Raw genomic sequence first — 18,288 nt, 5'->3', positions numbered from 1 at the left:
TACTGCACTGACTCTGCCTATGCTTATCTCCGAGGCTCCAGCTGCCTCCAAGGGCGCTCGGCCTAAGTAGTCCTGGGAGTGCCCAAAAATCCCCGTAAGTGCTCACACGGAGCGTTCCTAGGGATCACACAGTGTGACACTTCCCTTCCTTTAGATAGACTTGGTGCTGGCTGCCTAGTGCTGCCTGTTGTGTATATGCAGGCAGCCGCGAGAATCCTGCCCCTGCCCCTGCCTAGCTGGAAGTGGCTGAGGTCACAAGGACTAGAAATGTCTCTGCAATTGCTAGAGCTGTAGTGCCCACTGTGCCCTTTGACTTCTCAGATCTGCACTGATTCTATCTCTTGTGAGGAAGATTCCTTTTTTATTTTATAGGCATTCAGAGATTCCAGAGCAGTGTCTTGGGTGATCGGTATCCCCCACCCTTAAGCTACTCCCTCTGTGCTTCTTCTTATGTCTCCAGCATCTTGCAAGCAGGTGACAGAAGCTTGGTTTTCCCAATGGCTGCAGTGAGGTGGTCATGCAGACGGGGTTGCCCGGGCTTTCTTGCTCAGTCACCTTGGACAAATGAACTGATGACGTAGGATACTGGTAGCATCGCCCTCATAGCTTCTAAGACTTCACTGAGGTCAGTGCTGGGAAGGTGGTACAAATGTGGTAACCTCTTTGTCCATATTTTAATTTAATTTTTTTAGAAATTGCTGTTTTCTTTTCTTTTTTTTTGTCTTTTTGAGACAGGGTCTTGCTGTGCAGTTCAGACTGGCCTTGAGCTCACTTTGTAGCCCAGGCTAGTCTCGAACTCACAACGGTTCTCCTGCCTCAGCTTCCCCAGGGAGGAGGGATTACAGGCGTGTGCCACCATGCCTGGCTGCTGTTTTGTTTTCCATCAACCTCATTCCCATTTTGTTTGAGTGTCTACAGAAAAACTCAAGACCGCTTGGTGGTGGTTCCCACCCACTCAGTGGCCTGTGCAGTGGGGGCTGCAGAACCATCTTCTGTGGCCGGCTGAGCACTGCGGTCTTCGGTAGGGAACTGCTGAATAGGCGCAGAGGGCACCTGCACGCCTTCAGACCGGTCTGCAGCCTCAGCCTGAGCAGCAGTGAATGCAGGAGCTGGTGCGGTCCATTCTCCCTGAAATGCCTCCTTGGTCACAGCCTTCTCAGCAGCAGCCTGCTCTTCCTTTTCAACCTCTGCAGGATCCCTGTAGAAGTAGAGATCAGGCATGACTTCCCATGGGGGTTCACAGGAGATGGTGTTACGCATGCACAGCACGTCCCGGGCCAGCATCCACCACTTCAGACCCATTGAGTGAGCTCCCTGTTTGTTGCACAGGATGGCAATGTCTGCATAGGGCAGAGCAGAACCTGTGTTGCATAGAGCAATGATTGGCAGATTGATGTAAGACACCTCGGTGAGGGGCTGGTGGCCCTGGGATCAGTAACCGCCAGAAGAGGTGGCTCTCGGAAGGCTGCCTGGATGCAGTTAGTAAACGTTAGTATAGTGAAGTGGCCAGGGATAGGAGTAGTTATAGAGGCAGCGGCAAGTTTCAGCACAGTGTGCTGGCCGGTGTTCCTAGAGCCTATGACACTGACGTCAGCAGGGTTTTCCATGGCGACTATGGCTCAAACTGCCAGCAGAAGCTTCTCCCAGGTCCACTTCAGATTTGTGATGTAGATTCCATCATTTTTCCTTTCATAGATATACTGCTTCATCTGAAAATCCAGGCTGGTGCTACCCAAGTGAGTTCCTGCAAGGAATGTGAGGACATCCTCCTCCTTCATTTGCAGGACTTGAAATCATACTGCAAAGCTACTGTCATAAAATCAGCATGGTACTGGCAAAAAAGAATACCCCGAAAAAACAACAACAACAACAACAACAAAAAAAACAAAAGAGACCTGAGGATCAATGGAACAGATTAGCAGATGCAGACATAACTACAAACACCCTCAGCCACCTTATCTTTGACAAAGGGGCCAAACATGTTCACTGGAAGATAGATGGCCTCTTTAATAAGTGGTGCTGAAAAAACTGGCTCTCTGTATGCCAAAGGCTAAAACTAGACCAATGTCTATCACCATGCACTAAACTAAGGTCAAAATGGATCAAAGATCTAAATATGAAAATAGAAACACTAAATATACTGGAAGAGAAAGTAGGTAGGAATCTTGAAGACATAAGGGTAGGCACAGAGTTCATGAACAAAAACCAAACTGCACAAGAAATACTTCAAAGGATAAACAACTGGGATCTCATCTTATTGAAAAGTTCTGCACACCAAAAGAAATCACCAACAGGGTAAAAAGAAATCACCAACAGGGTAACAGGGTAAAATTTTCTTCCACAAAATGGGAAAAGATTTTAGCCAACTGCCCCTTGGACAAAGGACTTCTCTATCTAGAACATATAAAGAATTAAAAAAAAAATCAGGCCTCCAAAATTCTCCATAGTGTAAGAACCTGATACAGTAAATAAAACCTGAAAAGTACAATAGATATTGTGAAAGGGAAAGAAATTGTTCAAAGGGAGGGCACAGCTGGGATGAGGAAAAGGAGAAAAGAAAGAAGGAAGGGAAAAAATATGTATCTACAAGGATAGCTGGGATAATTGTACTGCTGATGTTTGTTGGTTTTTTGAAAGGCACAGTTAATACTTAAATTTTTTTTGACTGATTTTGCATATTTATACCTGGTAATCTGGACAACTAATTTGGAGACAACAATATGGAATATAACACCCATTGTTGAACTCTTATCATCTTGTTTAGTGAAGCTCTGTATCTTTTTAAATTACTTTTCATTCTATTTAACTGTTTGATCAATCTTGCATTTTTACATCTGGTTATCTGAGCAACTTTACTGAAGATAACAATATGTAACATAACAACCATTGTTAATTCCTATCATCTTGTTTTGAAATTCTGTATTATTTTTATTGTTTTTGTCTTTGTTGTTGTTATTTTGTTATTTTTTTCTCCTTAAAATAAAAAAATAAAAAAAAAAGTCTTTCCAAATTCATTCTCAAGGCTCTTAAGCCACTTGGCCAGACAATGTCACAGCAATGGCCCCTCTCCTGTTACCAGTTTTGTTGTAGTCAGGGTTTGCAAGAGAAATAATTTAATATAGGACACATAATTTATAGGATTATTTTATAATACTGACCCAAAGAGTCAAACACAAAGAATGTGGGAGATCTGTCCACACACTAGAGACCCATAGAAGCCAGCTGAGGGCTTGGATCCCAGGGCAACATGCTGCATGAGTCCAACTGAAGACCTGGAGCCCATGGCAATGTCTTCCACTGGTCCAACTAGAGGCTTTGAGCCCACAGCAGTCTCATGCACATCTGTATCAAGGGTCTGTGCTGGGAAGGCCCAAAGGCCAGTGGTGGAAGTTAGAAAGTCTGTGCCAGCAGGATAAAGGATCTGTGCTATCAGGCTGAGGGATCTGTGCTGGAGCCAGGAAGTGATGCTCAAGGTAAGGACCCGAGTGCCCCTGAAGAGAACCACAGCTATCCTTAGTGACAGCGAGGTCCCAAGCTCCTCCTCCAATGATGAGAACAGCTGAGTTCACATCAGGAACACCAGCATGACAAACTTCTCCAGGAGAATCAACAGCGCCCCATGTTCCCCTCTAGTTCTGCTTTTATGCTGTTGGCAGCAATCCTCAGGAGCGATTCCATATCCAGAACTATACTGATTCAGTTCAGCTGGATAGTACAAGTTGACCATTAGTTGTTAGTCTACCACACCCCTATACACAAAACCTTCTTTTTTCCTTGCATGATGCTAAGGTAAGAGGCAGGGAGCATAAGATGCTGTCTATCAACAACAGTCTCTGCTGGCATCCTCAGGGACTCCAGGAATGTCACCAGCGGCATAACTTTCCATTGCACCCAGCAGCCAGAACGTTGTTTTCCTCAGTGTAGTTCAGCCGGCCGTGACTGAGTATGAACTATCTGAAAATACTGGTCTCGGTCAGCACGAGCTTCCTGATGGATGAGTTTGGTAGTTTGGTTTCAGCTCCTACTTTTTGTGATACAATTTCTTTTACATGAAAAGGATCTCCAAAAGGGTTGGGTTATTGGACTGTGTCCAGGTGGGGCTTTCTCACATGCCACTTATTTATCATGCCGCTTCTGCTCCTGTCTGTGACTGTGGAGCTCCCTGACTGGATGTGGGTGGAGACATTTGTCCACCTTGCCTGTGCCATGAGAAGCAGCACAGACAACATTGTTTTTGTCTCTGAGTTTGGAGCCAATCCCTCCTTTGTTCTCCTCTCACCTGGATATAGATACTTTATTCTGTCCTCTTTAAAATTAAGTTTGCACTCAATTTCACAGGACCTGTCAGCTTGGCAAAGGATTAGAATGTGACACATGTCTTCATGTCATAATTGAAGTAAAGGTGGCAATGGTGCTTCCTCCTTTTAGCTGTGTATTCATCAGTGGGTTTAACTTTATGTGTCAACTTAGTTAGGCCACACTCTTCAGGTGTTTTGTCACTCTCTGGTCTTAAAGTTTTTTCTTTTTTCTTTTTGAGACAGAGTCTCCCTGTGTAGTGCAGGCTGGCCTTGAACTTGCTTGTGTAGCCCAGGCTGGCCTTGAACTCAACAGCAATCCTCCTGCCTCAGCCTCCCAAATGTTGGGATTATAAATGTTGGGATTATGCACCACTGTGCCTGGCTCTGGTCTTTTTTTTTTTTTCTTGTTTTTGTTTTTTGGTTTTTTTTCTCTGGGACCGGGAACCGAACTCACGACCGTGCGCTTGCCAGGCAGGCGCTTTGCCGCTGAGCTAAATCCCCAGCCCCTTTTGGTCTTAATGTTGCTGTGAAGGTATTTGCAGATAAGATTTTCCTTAGTAGGTTCTGAGTAGAGCAGATTGCCCTCTATTATGGATTAGATTCAGAAAGTCCCCAAAGGGCTCCTATGCTCATAGGTTGGTTTTGGAAAGTGATTGAATCCTCAGGATGCCATAGCTAAATTGCAGTTCCGAGGCAGGGCCTGGCTGGAAGAGAACCTCACTGGAGGTGTGGCCCAGAGGGTATTACCTTCATTTTTAGCTGCTTTCTTCACTCTCTGCTTCTTGGATGCTCCCTAAGCAGCTGCCCTGGGCTGTGCCTGTCTGCCATGCTCTTTCTGCCTGGACCCAGCCAACCATGAGACATGTGAAAGTATGAGCCCAAACAGACTCTTCGCAATTGTTGGCTTGGGCACTGCATTGTAGTTACAAGACAGTGACTAAGGCACCCTCCAAACTGGATGGAGTTTCCTCTCTTAGCTGAAGATCCAGAGAGCAAAAGGCAGACTTGCCTATTGAACAGGGAACTGTGCATTCTGCCCTCAGACCCAGCTCCTCCCTGGCGGCCAGCCTGTCAGTCTACCCTGTAGAGTGCAATGTGCCAGTCTCCACAATCGCCCGAGTCAGATCTTCTGTTTCTCTTGAGAATGTTGACTAACACAATTAGCCATGACTAATGACATCTTCTGGCCAAGATTTATCTGTATCTTATATGTTAGCATTGAAAGTAAGAGAGTAAAGTTACATTTTCTAGATGAATGGTCTTCATGAATAAAAAGAAAAATGGAAACAGCAAGAAGAGAATTTGCTGAACATGATCTTACTACTGACCAGAAACTCAGGCTCTCAAATAAGAGAATATTCACCATATCAGAGGTTAGTTACCATGGGAGTTGATTCAGGGTTTGCTTATACAGTTGGAGGGGCCTTCTTTAAAAAGAGAATATGCAAGTAGTAATACCACAATAAGTATCAAGTGATTGTGAAAAGGCGTAATAACAGTTGACAAAAATTTAAAAGCTGACAAGTATCCCTAAGGTAACAAAATCCAGAAAGAAAGCATATACTTTTGATTAGCTAATTGACTCGCTATTAATTAATCAATTAACTAACCGAATGGTATAACTATTATTTTCTTCTCACACAAGTTTTTGGTATATGGTGTATGATTCACAATGGAGAAGTGTAGTTCATAAATTTCAAACTGTGTTCTTCCTCCATTTACAACCAACCTCTGTGGTAAAGGTACAGGTAGGACCTCTGGCCTGAACCTGTGGGTCAGCATGGTGCACAAGTGTGTACGCTTTTGTAGGAGAGATGTTATATCTGAAAGCTATACTGGAACAACTGGCAGTAACACCGAAGCAGCTGAAAGCCACATACATATACTCCACCACACCCAGATCAAATATATCCCTGACTTAACTTTTTTTTTAACCAGGTTCTAAAAATGTCACAGCTACTCCAATACCACTTTCCTGGAGGGGACATGTTATGGAGGCGAATTCAGAATGGACACATGTCCTAAGATAAAATATCCTAATTTCACAAATTTTCCAAAGCATATAATTAAGCATATATGGCCTTGGAAAGGCGCCGGGTACAGAGAAATCCCCAAACTGAAGTCTCTTGCCGCCACATCTATATAGCATCCTTTTCTTTGCCCATTTTGAAAAAGAATCAGCAACCAATGTAAATTTATTAATATGTTTTCATGCCACTGGAATTAATGTGTGAATTTCTCTATAATTAACTGTAAATATTTATGCTATGCATATGGAAACTATACATGAATATGAAATAGAATTATCTTTAAATCAAAAATTTGCAATGAATATTTTAGAGCATGAAATTGAATCTTGCTTGTAATTATTGTAGACATGCAATAATAGCTCTCTTTTTTAAAATGGCCTTTTCTTTTTCACTCCAAGTGAAATAGTCAGCTTTTGTCAGGAGAACTGACTTCAGAAACAAAATACATAGTGTAGCCAATCATAGTTAGAACTGATTTAAAAATGAAATTGCCATTGCCTTTCAAATGGAAATTTCAGGGACAGATGTTAATAAAGCTGTAATGGTTGTAATGGCGACCCTAATGATGATGTTATGTGTGTGTTGTCAGACGAATGATAATCATTATCTGTGACACTTTTTTAGCGCACTGAGGTAGACTGAAATTGGTACTTAAGGGATTTACTCACTTTTCTTCAGCTCATTAAAATGACTTTGCTATTATTTCTAAGACTCACTGTATGACAGGGTCACGCACATGTGACACAGAGAATCAGAATGACAGGAACTTTAAGTCAGTGCAGTTCTGCTTTCATTATTCATGGGAATAAAAACTCTCTACTAAGGAGAGCTGCTTGGCATCCTCTCTTTGATTCTAAAAGAGGTTTGTGTATGAATATGAATAAGAATCCATGGCAGGCTCGTGCATTGGTGGTGCCCCAAATGGTGCCTATCCATACTGACATCCTGTGAGACACCTTCTACAAGGATTCTGGGATTGACCACTTGACTTGTGGTCAATGGACATGAACCAGTATGACACAAGCCAGGCTTGTTGAGGGCGTGCATACACAGTTATCCTTGTGGGACACTCCATCTTGGAACATATTTAACGTGCTGTAAGGAACCCAGATAGATTGCTGGAGATTGAAATGATGCAGAATGGCCATGGATAATGAGACACTGTGTGGACAGGGAGGCTAATTGCAAGAAAATCAAGGTGCTCCAGGCAAATTTCCAGCTGAATATAACCATATGAGAGATATCAGTTATCCCCACATGACTAACAGAACCATCTAGTCAACCCGCAGAAATGTGGAAAATAGTACAGCACTGTGCTGTTAAACCAGTCAAGTTCGCTTTGTAAAACAAATTGAAAATGGAAACAGGAATACAGAAAGATTAAAATCATATTATCTGTATAAAAAATCTGAAAGTAATTTGAATAAGTATCTTTTAAACTTTTTTGAAATAATTTATTTCACTTTATCTAACAGCATTGAATAAGTACTATAGAAATTTATTAAGTTGAACATCCACAATATGATAGTTTTCACACAGTTATGCGTATAGCATAGTACCATATGCTAAAAAATTTATATTTGTTAATTTAAAAATTTATACAGAATTCTCTGGGCTAGGCAACGTATTTGTCCTCAATATTCAAATGCAAAGATGAGACCTAAAAATGATAAAATTTTGCCCAGTGTTCTACCATTACTGTATAGTGTGTGAAAGACATAGGAGAATTATGAAATATACTTTATGAGCAATGGAAGGTACAGTTTTTCAAAGGTACACACATGCACAATTTATTGAAGAGTGATGATAATGACATTGTAACATATTAAACAATGTGATGCTAGAGATCAGATTTTTGTTTTTGGTGCTATGGATTGAGCTAGGGGGTCTCACATCTGCTTAGCAAGTCCTGTACTACTGAGCTACATCCCCAGCTTTTTAAAATTTTTACATTTGAGGCAAAGTCTCACTAAGCTTCCCGGGCTGGCTATGAAAGACTACAACTGTGAGTCTGACAAAGATTTGGGATATTAAACAGTTCATGCGAACTCTCAATGCCTCACTTTCCTTCTCAGGTGCATATTAAAGCAGACCTCCTCTGTGGTTGCTGGGAATGAAACCTGGGCAGGAGTGCTCTGGGGCCAGCTGTGCCTACTTCATGGACTGTGCTCCTCTCTTCCCAAATCTGTGTTCAGGGGCCTCACATTAGTAGCCTAAAATCATCTTTGGTGGGATACTGACACCATGAAAATATTAATGTTTCATTAGCCAAAGACATCCAGCCTATAGTTTGACAAAGTTAGATTTCTTGATTGGCTCAGCACAGATTAGTAGACACAGGAATTGTGTGTGTCCCCCTTCCTGAAAAGGCAGTGCCAGAACTGTGCTTTGCAAGTGTTGGCACCTCCAGGAAGATTCTGAGGGGATGCACTTGGTTTGGCTCTATTTCTGGGATGGGAAAAGAACTGAGGATTAACTAAAGGTTCTTGCTGCCAAGAGGGTAAGAAGGTCTAGCAGTTGGGCTTCCAACTGGGTGTAGCAAAAGGCACCACGGAGTGTCACTATTCACAAACCAATAACCACTCATGGGAGAGGTCTTTAGGTGTGTTACAGCCACACAACCTTGGGAGAAACAACATGTCCTGTTAACTTTGCAGCTGATTTTATGTGCTTGTTCCTTCCAGCCTCATTAACAGTGAGGCTGCCTTTGGCATTTCAGCCCAAGTTGCTATTTACTCTTTCTAATCTAGAAAGGTGTTCAGAATTGGGCCAACAATATGAGTCAGGGCTTTGGATTCTGTTCCTGGATACCAGGTTATTAAACATTTATCAACATATCACTGCTTGCCTGTTCTCACATTTCCCTCCTGCAGGTGAAACTTCTTTTAAGATCAATGAATACAGTCAAGTCTCATTATGTGTAATTAACAAAACTGTAACAGCTCCCTCAGTTATTTCTTAGAACCTCAGGGAATGCTTATGTTTCACCAACCTAGAATTAAGTATTCCCTTTTAGATTATTTAGATATTTCAGGGCTTCTCTGAAAGCATACAAAGATTTCTGCCTTTGATGCTTGGCAGAAACATGCTTTGAAAAATATTTATTAGAACATAGGAGGCTTCTCTTCAAGGAAAAAGTTGTAGTTTCTACCATGGTTTATAAAGAAGTGTGTAATACTCAGGTTTCTCTTCAGATCGTATATATCTTTTGCCTTTTTCTATTAAAGAGTGTGATACCTCCAGTTTTTCTTTTTCAGAATTGTTTTGGATATTTGAGGTCATTTATGATTTCCTGTGAATTTTAGGATTATTTTTGTTTTTGTGAAGAATTTCTTTGGAATGTTGATTGAGATTTCATTAAATATGTGTATTGCTTTGAGTATTGTATTTATTTTAGCAAAACTAGTTCTTCTGATTCTTTCTTGTGTCTTAATTTTTCCGCTTATTTATGGGATATTTTTCCATTTTTTGTTTCTTTTTAAAGTTCTTTCATCAATGATTTATAGTTTCCAGCAAACAAATCTTTCACCCTGTTGGTTAAATTTATTTCTAGGTATTTTATTTTATTTTTGATGCCATATTAAATGGGATGTTCTCTTGATTCTTTTGTTAGATTATTTGTATATAAAAATGTTACAAATTTTTATATGTTGATTTTGTATCCTGCAACTTCATTTAATTCGCTTATGGTTTTAATAGATTTGTTTATGGAATCCTTGAGAGTTTTTAACACATAGCATCTTATGATCTGCAAATGGAGGTACAATTTTTAAGTCTCCCACTTTAATTTGGATTCATTTCATTTCCTTTTCTTGTATGATTACTTTTGCTAGTACTTCTAGTACTACGTTTTATTTATTTATTTATTTCCAATCAGATTTCATTGGTACATTTTAGATATACTATGTAATGATCACATTCATCATGGAGAATTTGCACCTGTACATGATACAATTTGTTTATAGTACTATGTTGAATGGAAATAAGGAGAACAGGCATTCTTGTAACAGATCTTAATGGAAAAGTTTTCAGTTTTTCCCCATTCAATAGGTTAGCTGTGAACTTTTTACAAATGATATTTATTATGCTGGGCACTTTTATTTCCATGCCTCCACACTTCAGCCCTTCTAAGCTTAAATTTCATTATTGTAATATGGAAAAAATACAGGAATTGAAGAATTGTGATAAAGATTACAAGAGATAATATGCACAAAGTACTTGGTGCAACGCCTAGCACATAATGAATGTTACCTATCATCTTCCTCATCAGCACTATCATCATAGGCACCAGAGTACACTAGATTCAAAGTAAACTCATGAAGTATTACATTTTTTCCTCCTTTGACAACCTCTGCCACATTCCGTTGGTTAGAAGCAAGTGACAAGTGCTACCACACAGAAGGACAGGGGTTGAACAGGGTGTAAATATCAGGAGACAGGAGCATCGAGGCCACTTTTAAATCCACCCCAAAATAAGTTGAGTGTAAAATTTGCAAGTAATCTGGTATTAGACCCGTTAGTTGCTATTTATGTTCAGTGAAACAGCATCATTTATCATATAAAATTAATGTAATTAATAACAAAAATAGTTTAAATAAACACTGGCGGTATATGAGAAAATGTCTTCTGTGAAAAAGGCTCTATATGTCTACTCAGCCTAATCTGAAGAAAATTCTGGTTTATAAATTCTTGGGATGATCAAAATATTATTCTTTAAATTAAGAGTCTATTTAAAAGTTTTTATATTCTTGTATTGGTTTCTTAAGGCTTCTGTAACAAAGTATGACAAATTTAGTGGCTTTAAACAACAGAAATTTATTCTCTCAAAATCCTAGAGTCTAGAAATCCAACATCAAGTTCTCAGCAGGACCTTGTTCCCAATGAAAGGCTCAGAGGAGAATGCTTCCTTTCCTCTTTCTGGCTTCTGGTGGTTGCTTGAAATTTTTGGTGTCACTTAGCTATACATGTATCATCCCATTTTTTACTGCCATGAATTTTTAAGTGGCATCCCCTACCTCTTTTCTCATCAGCACCCTGTTATATTGGATTAAGGGCCCTTGGTATTCCAGTATGGTCAAGTTTAATTACTTTTATCTGTAGTGATCTTGTTTTCAATTAAAGATCAACTTGTAACACCCAGCTAAACTGAATGAGTGTGGTGCTGGTTGTGGATGGCCAGGGGATCTAACCTGAGGATTATTGCCAACAGTGTGAACAGAGAACTATGGTGCACTGTTGATTCTCCTGGAGAAGTTTGTCACGCTGGTTTTCTTCATATGAACTCAGCTGTTCTCACTGTCAGAGGGCCTCTGATCCTCACTGTCACTAAGGATGGCTGTGATTCCTGGCTCCAGTGCAGATCCCTCAACCTGCTGGCACAGATCCTTCATCCCACAGGCACAAACTCTTTAGCTTCCACCAGTGACCTTTGGACCTTCCCAGTGCAGATCCTTGATACAGACTTGTGTGAGACATTGTCATGGGCCGTACGCCTCAAGTTGGAATGTGGAGGATATTGCCATGAGCTCTAGGTCTTCAGCTGGATGCATGCAGGAATTGCCATGGGATCTAAGTCCTCAGCTGGATTCTTTGGGTCTGTAGTATGTGGACAGATCTCCTACACTCTTGCATTTGACTCTTTGCATGAATATTACAAAATAATGCTATAAATTATGTATTCTGTGTTAAATCTACTCCCCTGTAAACCCAACTACAACAAAATTTGGTACCACAGAAGTGGGGACATTGCCGTGACTACACCTGACCAGGAGAATCAGGAGCCTCTGGGAATGGCTTGTGGGAAGAGTTTGGAAGACTTCAGAGACACTGGATGAAAAAGTAGAGCTGGAATGCCTTAGGCTGTTCTGTGTGGAAGATTCTGATTGGAGATCAGAATACCAAAAAGCCAGTAAAGACCAGGCTCTGGAGATTTCTTCTGAGAAGAGGGACTACAATGGCTGTTGGAGTCCAGGTGGTGTGTGTAATGACTTGGGAGAAAAATTGTCTGCATTTTGCTCCTGTCCAGAGGCTTTGCCTGAGATAGGCGAAGGGCAATGGACTTACTAATCATGTACAAGAATTTTCCAGGCAGTTAGATGTTGAGGTGGTGGCATTGTTACAGTCAGGGCCTTTTAACCAGATTTATTTTGAGAATCAAGAGCAAAGAGCACAACAGAATGATTTAAAATGTTTTGAGTTTGGCTATGAAGGAAGCTCCAGTAAAACTGTGAACTGCAAAGGTAAAGCAGAGAAGATCTTGATTTTTGAGAAAGAACTGATGAATAGAAAAGATGACCTGAGGCCATCACAAGAAGCAGCAGAACTCCACTTTTTGTGTTGCTAAGTGGCAAAATGTAGGGAATCTTATCCATCCCTGTCCAGGGTGAACAGATCCCCTGCACTAGGTGCCCACAGATGTACAAGAAAAGTAAGAATAAATCAAACCAAGACAGCCAAAATCCTATGATCAGGTGCTAGCAGCCTCTAGGGCTGACTGACTCCTGATTACCATCTTCCATAACATTTTATCCAGAACTCACCAAGGAGGCAGCAGAGGGATCAGAGAATATCAACTGTTTTAGCAAGGGCAATGCAACTCAATTATCATAGGAATGTGACCTGACCAGTAAGCCATCATGTTATCTTTCTTCACCCAAATCTCAGCAAAGCATTTACCATTGATCCGGGGCTTACAATGCTTATGCTAGACCTCCTCCAGTCATGGCTTGGTCAGGCCTCAGGCAATACACAAAATAGTAACTAAAGAATGCTCTTCTCCACAGCAAAAGTGGAAGATTTTGCTTTAAGAAGAAACCCACAGAGCACCATGTTTTAGAATGGTGGTGACCTATAGAATTTTTTCCTTGGAACTGGATTCAAAGTGCCCAGTGATCCAGGCACTTGACTCCTATAACCAAGAGAGAGGGAAGCCTGACTACTATTCCTGCTAGCAGGAGACCTTGGCATCATTCACATGGTGCTGGTTTTAGGTGTACAGGGAATAGAAGAGTTGTGAGGTCAGGAAGGCTTCCACTGCTATTTCAGAAGGCCCAGAAGGCCAGGCAATGTGCCCATGAGAAGGCAATATGTGAAACTATGAGTGTGAAGCCAAAGGTACAGTGAAAACCTCAGAAATTTGGAGAAGAAAGGAACATGGATCATCTGAGGAAACATGCAACAAAGGAGCAAAGTGAGCCCAAGAGAAAAGCCATAGGAACTACAACCACAGGAAGTGCCATAGGGGTGGGGCCATGCAAGCCCTTTGGCGTGCACATCTTGCCACAGATGGCTTTGGATGCTGCACATGGAACTAAGGGATTTAATCCTTGCCCTGCTGGATTTTGTACTTGCTTTGGTCCTATTCCTTTGTATTCCCTTGTTAGTAACTTTTGGAATGGAAATGTCTATGTTGTGTTATTGAATATTAGAAGTGTTTAACTTTGTTTTCATTTCTACAGGGGCTCACAACTAAGAGTTTACCTTAAATCTCAGAGGAGACTTGAGACTTGGACTTTTCAACAATGCTAAAACTGTTAGGACTTTGGCGGCTCTTGAAGATGGACTTTACATGAAGTGTTGTGCATGCGTCTTTGGGGGGTGAGGGGGCAGAAAGTTATGGTTTGTGTCTAGATGTCCCCCCATAGCCTCATTTTGTCTGGGGGTGGGCTTTTTGGAGGTGGCTGAATCTAGACTGTGCAATGCTGGGATTAAAATTGGGTGACTGCCCTAATCTCAGCAGTCTGGATAAGGTAAAAGGGGCAGAAAGAGCCTCCTCTCTCTCTGTCTCTCTCTCATTGCTTTTGCTGTCTCCTGCTGCCATGAAGTGTTGCCCCTCTGCCATGAGCCACCCTACCTTCGAGCCAGCTGACTGTGAACTGAAACCTCTACAAACTGTGAGCGAAATAAATCTTTCCCCCTTTAACTTTGGATGTCAGGCATTTTGTCTCAGCAGTGAGAAAAGTAACTGAGACAGTCACATAAGGATCTAGGAGGTGTATGAGTTTGGAAGGGACATGGTTTTCAACCCAACAGGCCATATCATTTTATATAATAGCTGCACATGGTAGGCCATTTCTGAAATAGCATAACAATCCCTACCCCATCATAGTCACACTCTTGTGTAATAAATATCTGTCTTTTGTGTGTGTAGAATCTAGTGGCTTTTTTTGGGAAATGGAGCAGGAAAAATGAACTGAGATATCACTGAGATTATGTTGTAAGGGCCTGTGATTTCCACCCTGTCTGCACATTCTGGCTCTTCCCGCTCACTTGTTCTAACAAAGCAGCTGTTGTGCTGTGAGCTACCCTACGGAGACAACTACACTATAATGAACTGATGGCCACATCCAGCAGAGAGTTAGTGCAGAATAGTATGCCAGGAACTGAATTCTGCCAAGAGCCACTGGGGTGTTGAGGCAGTTCCTCTACTAATTGTGGCTTTTTCTTTTTGACTCTGTACTCTTCAATTTTTATTTTTATTGAAACAGTCCCACATTTTTTATTAGTGCACATTGGTTATACAGTGTAGTGGGTTTCATTCTGGTTGCACACACCGTGTCTTAATCACTCCTCTTTTGTATTTTCAGATGATTGCACATCCAACTGCTAACTTGCCTGCAGCCCTCTGAGAGACATAGAGCCAGAGGGTTCAGCAAAGCTGCTCCTAGGTTCCTGACCCACACAGAGCGATAGATGATACAGTTGGAATTCCACGTCCATGCTGCTGCATCTACTTCTTGGGCTCCACCAAGCTTGGATTGAAAGTGTTCAGGAAGAGAATTCCAGAAAGTTCCAAAATGCAAAACTTGAATTTTCCTAGCACCCCGGACTGTGCTGAAAGTGTAGAAGTGAAGCACAGTGTGGGCAGACACTGCTGTGGTCTTGCACGGTTCACAGTCCCTCAGCATCCAGGCCCTGCTGGTTGGGCAGTGCTTGTCTTGGGTCTTCTTTGTTTGGTGTGCAGTCAGGTCTACTGTGGTTACATCTGTACCGACTGTGTGCTGACTTCCTGTTCTGGACATTATCCTCTAAATAATACAGCATTACAACTATTTGCATGTTATTTATATTGTATGGGGTATTGTAAATCATCAAAATTTGATTTAAATGTATGCAAGGATGTGAATAGATTTTATGCAAATGCTATGCTATTTTATATAAGGGACTAGGGCATCTAAATTTTTTCTTTTCTTTTTGTAGTTTGGGGATCAAACTGTGGGCCTTGTGCACGCTAGTCAAGCCCTGTTCCCCTGTGCTGACGCCCTTTTAAATTTTTTGAGATAGGCCCTAGATTGCCCAGTTTGACTACTTGCCTTAGGTCCCTCGCTAGCTGATAGTACAGGCATGTGCCATACTTTCTGGCTGCATGAACAGGTTTGTGACCCTGGAAATAATCCACAGTTTACTGAGGGACAGCTGTACTGTTATGTTATGACATGAAGTTTTGGGGGAAGTTAATATGCTTCAAAAGACAGCTAATGTTCAGATATACCACTTAAGGTTTTCCTCCATAACATTCTCAACAAATATTATGTAACTTTAGGATGTATTTTACATTTTTAGCTAAAAAATTTAGCAAGTACAGTTTAGTGGTATTAACATAGCATAGTACTAACAGTGCCACTGTTGGATTTCTAGGAATGATTTACAAATGTCAGGCAAAATTTTCATCTGTTATGAGTTCTGAAGAAAATACCACAGATTTGATAATAAAGGTCTTGGGTTAATGCAATTAATTATCATAGCTATATTAACAAAATAATGTATTGTGTGTTTGCTTGTAGCTAGTGCTGGAGCTTTTGTTCTGAATGAGAAATAAATGTAAATTTATTCTGGTTTTGTCAGTTTATATTAATCTGGTATAGTTTTGTTCTTGTCTTCTGAAGTTTGAGGCTTATAATAATAAGATAGTCATTTGACATACTACTCTTCTACTCCTGTTTATTAAAAAATAATTAGAAAAGGCCATTTTTAACTAATTTCTTTCTGGTTTCAATCTAAACTTGGTATATGCAGGTACTGAGTGTATTTTTAAACCTATTGTTTAAACCCTAAGCAAAAGAGAATTGAATATACATGAGCTCCATTTTGACTGTTTATTTATTCACTTGATATTAATGCCTTTGAAAGTATAGACAATGGTAAGGGATTTTGTAGTAGACTAAGATGTTGGATACACATTTTAAAGAAATTTGTTATGCTTTGCCATTAATTGAGTCATCATAGTTTATGTTGTATTATCAATTTTTAACATAAGTTTAGCATTGATTATTTAATTTTGAAAAGATTTGAAGCATTTCTTTGGCCAACTAATTCAGTTTTGAAAGTAGTTTATTCTCTAAGTGAATCTCTATAGTATTATTACTTAACCACTTGGCTTAATACTGAACTTAAATAGATTTGCAATCCAGAGGTTGGAGTCCAAATATAAACAGACTTAGGAGAACTCTTATAGAATTAGTGAGAGGAAATTGAAACTCTTTCTTTGAATGTACGTGAATTTTTTAAAAAATTCAAAACATTTTTTCCACTGCGCGTTTTTGTGAGATAGGTAGTAATATATAACTGGTTTACTGTCACAAATGATTGATATAAGGCCTGGAAATAAAATGCTGATGTTATCTAGTCCAAAGTTGATTGCACCCATAATGCTAATTTTCACATTTTTTCCATCCTGCTAGAGTCATCACTACAGCTCTTGTGACCTTCTATGCCACATTTCAACTTTGAGTTCCTTAAAACAAGATTAATAAAGTATTTCTCTGTTACCATTTATATCTTCTCCCAGATTCTGCATATTTTAATTGCAATAATATGGAAATTTTAAGGATGTCAAGATACAGAAATATGCCAATATCACCTATTTTTTTGTTTTCTATTAAGTGTAATGTGTAAATGATCCTTGGTTTTCTTCGGTGACCAAAGAACGGAGCTCCTACTTGTATGAGAGGTGGTGAGGGCCAAGATATTGCGGGTGACACTGAGGGAATGACTGGCGTGTGAATATTTATGTCTGGTTGTTATGGTTTATAGCAAGATGTCCCTTCAAAGCCTCATGCTCATAGGAGCCTTGGACAGGAGACTGGATCATGGGGGTGTGATACTCCTAGGTGGGTTAGCCTACTGATGAGTTCTTAGCTAAATGTAATGTAGGGAGGTGCAGCGTGGTTGGAGGAGACGGGCACTGGGGGGCGTAGCCCGGGACGGTATAACTCCTGCCCTCCTCCCTCCCTTGATCTCTCTCTGCTTCCCATGGCCACACCAGGAGCTGGTTTTCTTCTGTCAGGCCCCTCTGCCATTCTATCTGGCGTTGTAGCCAGCTGCTGATGGTCCAAAAACCTCTAAAAACTAGGAGCTAAAACAAATTTTTTCTCCTTAGAGTGGCAGGTGTTGGGTATTGTTTCTCAGCCATGAGAAAAGTAACTAACACAGTGTATTTATCTGAAACTCTTTAGAAGATTTCTGGTGTGTTCTTTCCTACTTGCATTATTCTTACTTTAGGCAGAAGTTGTAGGTCCATCTCACTGAAAGCTCAGCTCCTGATCTAGTCAGACCTGAATGTATGAATTATGGAGTTGTATACTTAGTAAGCTGAGCCAGTTGTCTCTAAACCAAAGCTGTTTCAAAGGAAGGATGGATAAAGAAAATGTATTTCTGCACACAGAGTAGTACTCTGCCAGAAGGAAGAATAAGCTTGAATCTTATATGAGAAACCCAAGGTTTAAATTAAAGGGCAAAATAAAAGTTAATACGAAATATGGACATAGATCTTCTGCAAATGGGAAGGGGACATAAAAAAGAATTAAAATATGTTATGCACACATGCAAACTCTCCCCCAAAGAATTAATCATGATGTACTGCAAACATGTACTAACAAAAATAAAAATGAAAGCAAGGATTAGCGCATATTATTGCAGCAGCTGCCCCCTAAGATGGCTCTAAGTTTTGTGAAGGTTAGTCA

The 18,288-nt window shown here is 40.6% G+C and overlaps 1 protein-coding gene across 1 annotated transcript; it reads right to left on the bottom strand.

Moving 5' to 3' along the window:
- Positions 1–924: 924 nt before the first annotated feature.
- LOC102027304 (40S ribosomal protein SA-like) lies at positions 925–15,348 on the bottom strand. The gene is given in 5 exon segments (XM_013512876.1): positions 925–1,424; positions 1,427–1,786; positions 5,909–6,066; positions 10,580–10,716; positions 14,938–15,348. Coding segments are annotated over 5 exon segments (1,566 nt in total).
- Positions 15,349–18,288: the final 2,940 nt, after the last annotated feature.

The sequence above is a fragment of the Chinchilla lanigera genome, unplaced genomic scaffold (assembly GCF_000276665.1).
Source record: "Chinchilla lanigera isolate Chin_1 unplaced genomic scaffold, ChiLan1.0 scaffold00017, whole genome shotgun sequence".
NCBI classification, from domain to species: domain Eukaryota; kingdom Metazoa; phylum Chordata; class Mammalia; order Rodentia; family Chinchillidae; genus Chinchilla; species Chinchilla lanigera.
This window is presented reverse-complemented; position numbering and strand designations above follow the sequence as displayed.